General features: G+C 28.5%; 1 protein-coding gene across 1 annotated transcript; it reads left to right on the top strand.

Moving 5' to 3' along the window:
- Window positions 1-1,797: 1,797 nt before the first annotated feature.
- On the top strand, window positions 1,798-2,280 carry LOC124915859 (agamous-like MADS-box protein AGL62). Its single transcript, XM_047456607.1, has one exon. It carries the CDS (start codon window positions 1,798-1,800, stop codon window positions 2,278-2,280), a length of 483 nt encoding a protein of 160 aa, XP_047312563.1.
- The last annotated feature ends 1,701 nt before the right edge of the window (window positions 2,281-3,981 follow it).

Raw genomic sequence — 3,981 nt, 5'->3', positions numbered from 1 at the left:
TTTTAATTGTCTATCAATTGACTAACGTTTAGACTCCTCAATTTGCTATCATTGAATGTCTAACATTGTATTTCAACAAATTAACGTATAGGCAACGATGTTAATTAGTTATGGACTAATTAACAAATGAATGAGCAATATTTATTGCTAATAAACGTTTGGATGGTTTTATTTGAAGGTTTAATTCTCAGCAATATATACCCATTCATTATTCATTTCACATTATTCAATCATCTTATATTTTTTTTCACTTTAGAATTCCAAAAGCCATCTTCTTGTTTAGTGAGTGTTTTTCGAGTTCTTTGCTCGATATTTACGTTGAAATCGATATTTCTGTTGAAACCTGGTGATAGTTCAGGCACGACGATCAAGTTCGACAAGTAGTGATTTCAGTGTAGAATCACTACTGGATCGTTGTACCCTGGGAGACATCCATCTACGATAAGTTCAAGCATAAACGGGAGACGATCAAACTGTTTTAAGGGAAATGTGTTTAAGACAAGATTTTATCTGGTGATTTCATTCTTTGTAATATTGTATTTATTTAATTTGTTTGTAACATCATTTATATATATATTTCTGTTATTTTTCAAGACAAGATTTCTAACAAATTGTAAATGTCAAGAGTGAATTGGATGTTTTTTTGGAAAGAGATACTATAGATTGTGGTGAATATTTTGATATATTGATATGATGGAAGATGAAAGTTTGGAAGTATTCACTTCTTCAAATTATTTCTAAAGATATTTTAGCAATTCATGTATCCACTATAGTGTAAACCAGGGCTTTGTCCTTATCCAAAATACCATATTTCGACAATGATAGATTTGTTTGTAATTGCCAAACTTAGATTGAGACTTGAAGGTACAAATAAGGAGTGATTTTATAGTGTTTTGTTAGAAAGAGATCATTTTGTGTTGAAAGAGAGAGGAATACGGGAAATTGGAGCAAACAACAATACTAAGAACACACTAGGGTTCGTCCTTAAGAACATGCCGTTTTTTGACAACTAGAGCTTCGCTTTTCTTCTCTTAGCGAACGTTGAATCGGGGCTCCAAGGTACAAACAGGGGAGTGATTTCTTAGTGTTTTAGTTCTAAAGAGCTCCTTTGGCGTTAAAAGGGAGAGGAATATTGGGATTAGAATAATTTTCTAAAGATGAAATTGCAAAGAGCGGGAAACCCTTTTTCCGGAAAAAAAATATTTGTTTTCTCTCTATTTGACGTGACGTGACATGTCACGTTGAATTCGTTGCCTTTCATTTTTGTAAGTGGTTTCCTTAATCATTTCTCATATATTAATAATTGATTAAGAATACATGATGTTGATCTCCATAATCAATTTAAGAGCCTATATATATATATAAATAATTATCTCATCGAATTTTGTGGAAAAAAAATAAAACAAAGATAATTGTATATATTATTATCAGAATTTAACAACTAATTAAAATAAAATATGAAAATATTTTTTTTAAATAACACTTTAATTATTTAATTATTTAAAATTTTCTATTAATGTATAGTCAAATTAGGAAATTTAAATATTTTTATTTTATAATATATAATAAAAAAATTAATTCATGAATTTAGAAAGATATCTAGATATTAATTAATTAGATTTCTTTCTATGAATATTCATAGTGTTCCTATGAGAATTTTGTTTACTTAAATCTATAAATAGACTCCTCTAATTTAAGAAAATTAAACATTTTATCTATTCATTACATATTATATCTCCTGTGTTTTATCTTTATCTAATAATGGTCAAAACAAACAAAGGGCGTCAAAGAATCACCATGGCCAAAATGAAGAATGAGAGTAATCTTAAGGTGACCTTCTGCAAAAGAAAAAGTGGGCTTTTCAAGAAATTCAGCGAGCTTATCACACTATGTGGGGCTGAAGTTTTACTTCTAGTATTTTCACCAACAAACAGAGTGTTCTCCTACGGTCATCCCAGTGTAGATGAAATAGTTGGGCGATTGTTTGGTTCATCCTCTCCGACGGGGATTTCCTGTGAAACTCAACAAATGATTGAATCTTATCGGTCATCAAACATGAGGGAACTAAATGCTAATGTGATGCAGGTTGAGGAGTTGATGGAGGTTGAGGAGCAGCATGGGAAGCAGATAAATCATGACAAGAAAGTTGGGCAGGATCAAAGATGGTGGGAGAGATCAAATAAAGAAATGAGTTATCAACAACTTGAACATCTCAAGATGTCTCTATTGAATTTAAATGCCATTGTGACCCAAAAGATGTTGGAGTTTTCTAACCCGTAAACTCAAACTTGTTTACGGGAAATAATTATTATTGTGATAAGTTATTGATAAATTTATCTTGTTGTTTTAATTTTTTATAATTTCAATTGTAATTGTTTTGATTGATGTTTGTGTTATGAATTTTATTTTAATTTATTTATGTGTTTGTAACCATATTTTTTGTATTTTAATATTTTTTTGTTTTTATACTATTATCGATTATGTTTTATGTGATTCGATGAGAAAAAAATATTGAGAAAAAAAATAAAACGATAATGTTACATCTTTATTGTAAAATAAATAATCGAATATCTCATCTTCATTCTAGTTAAAGATCTCATCTTTCATGGATCTCCAACCATAGAATACACTTTAATGTTAAATTCAAAATTTTATAAAGTATATCATAATATATAAAAATATCTTAATTTAAAATATAATTTTATATTTTAATAAATAAAAATCTTATTTTAATTTCCTATCTTTATTATCATCAATTTTGAATTAAAATTTGCTACAAATTAATAATTAATTAATTTTCATGATAATTGATTAGATAGTTATTAACGGTAGTTAATAGAGAAATACATGTTTATGTGTGAACTGAGTAGGCCTGATGATATCGTTGGTTAGATTCCCTCTCCCTTGAATAAAGTAAGAAAGGACTACCAAGAAGCAATAGAGATGGCTTGATTATAAAGATGATAGTTTTATTTCCCTCATTAATTTTTAAAAGTAATTTTCTGTTTTTTCGTAAAGTAATTATTCAACCATACATATTTTATTCTCCCTCATTTGGTCTCAGTATCTTTATAAATATTTAAGAAGATAATATACAAAATATTGTAAATCATTTTTTAGTTAACTTTTAATTATATACTATATTATTTCATATATAAATAATATATATTCTTTTAAAACATAACATCATAATTAAACTATTTAATTATATTATTTATTTCATAAATAAATACTATTATTTTAAAACCTTAATTCAAAAATTAAATCTTTTTAATTATGTATATATTATTTAATTTTATAAATCAATATTATATTAATTAATATTTATATCTATTATATATCTATTAATAATTAATAATTAACGATTAACAATCATTTTTTAGATATAATTTATCCGAAAATCTAAGTCTCGCTTCTTTTTAGAAAGTGTTATCACTCTAATCTATGGGAATTCATTTAATATAATGGTTTATCTGATACTGAATTAGCGGATATTTTTATTATACCATAATATAATGGAATTCATTTAAGTAGTGAGTGCCATTACGCTTTGTTCCCTTTTTATACTTAAATTCGACAAACAATAATCAATCAAATCCTTCTTTGGTACGAGAAAGGTCTCAAAGAGAGGCGTAAAGCTACAGAAGAGGGGAATGGGCACAGCCCCAGACGCAGCGCGCGTTTCTGACCCTCAAAAGTATGTGGCTATACGGCTTTCGCGCAATCCCTTGCTTGTTTGAAGTAGGATGTGGTCACTCCTTCCTTTTTCTTATGTCGTGGCGCTGACTGAATCTAATCCATAAACCCGGAAACTCAACTTGTTCCCTTTCGTCAAGTAGGTAAAGTAGGTATACGAACAACTTTAGCTTTGAGCAATAGCGAAGCCTAGAGAGGCGCAAGACAGAATCGAAGAGCTTAGTTAGTTTTAAATTAATTGTTCAGGAAAGGAACAGAGAAGGAATTGTGCGCCCTCCACCCCAT

The sequence above is a fragment of the Impatiens glandulifera genome, chromosome 9 (assembly GCF_907164915.1).
Source record: "Impatiens glandulifera chromosome 9, dImpGla2.1, whole genome shotgun sequence".
Classification (NCBI taxonomy): domain Eukaryota; kingdom Viridiplantae; phylum Streptophyta; class Magnoliopsida; order Ericales; family Balsaminaceae; genus Impatiens; species Impatiens glandulifera.
Note: the sequence above shows the minus strand (reverse complement) of the source record. Positions and strands in the feature narration are given on the sequence as shown.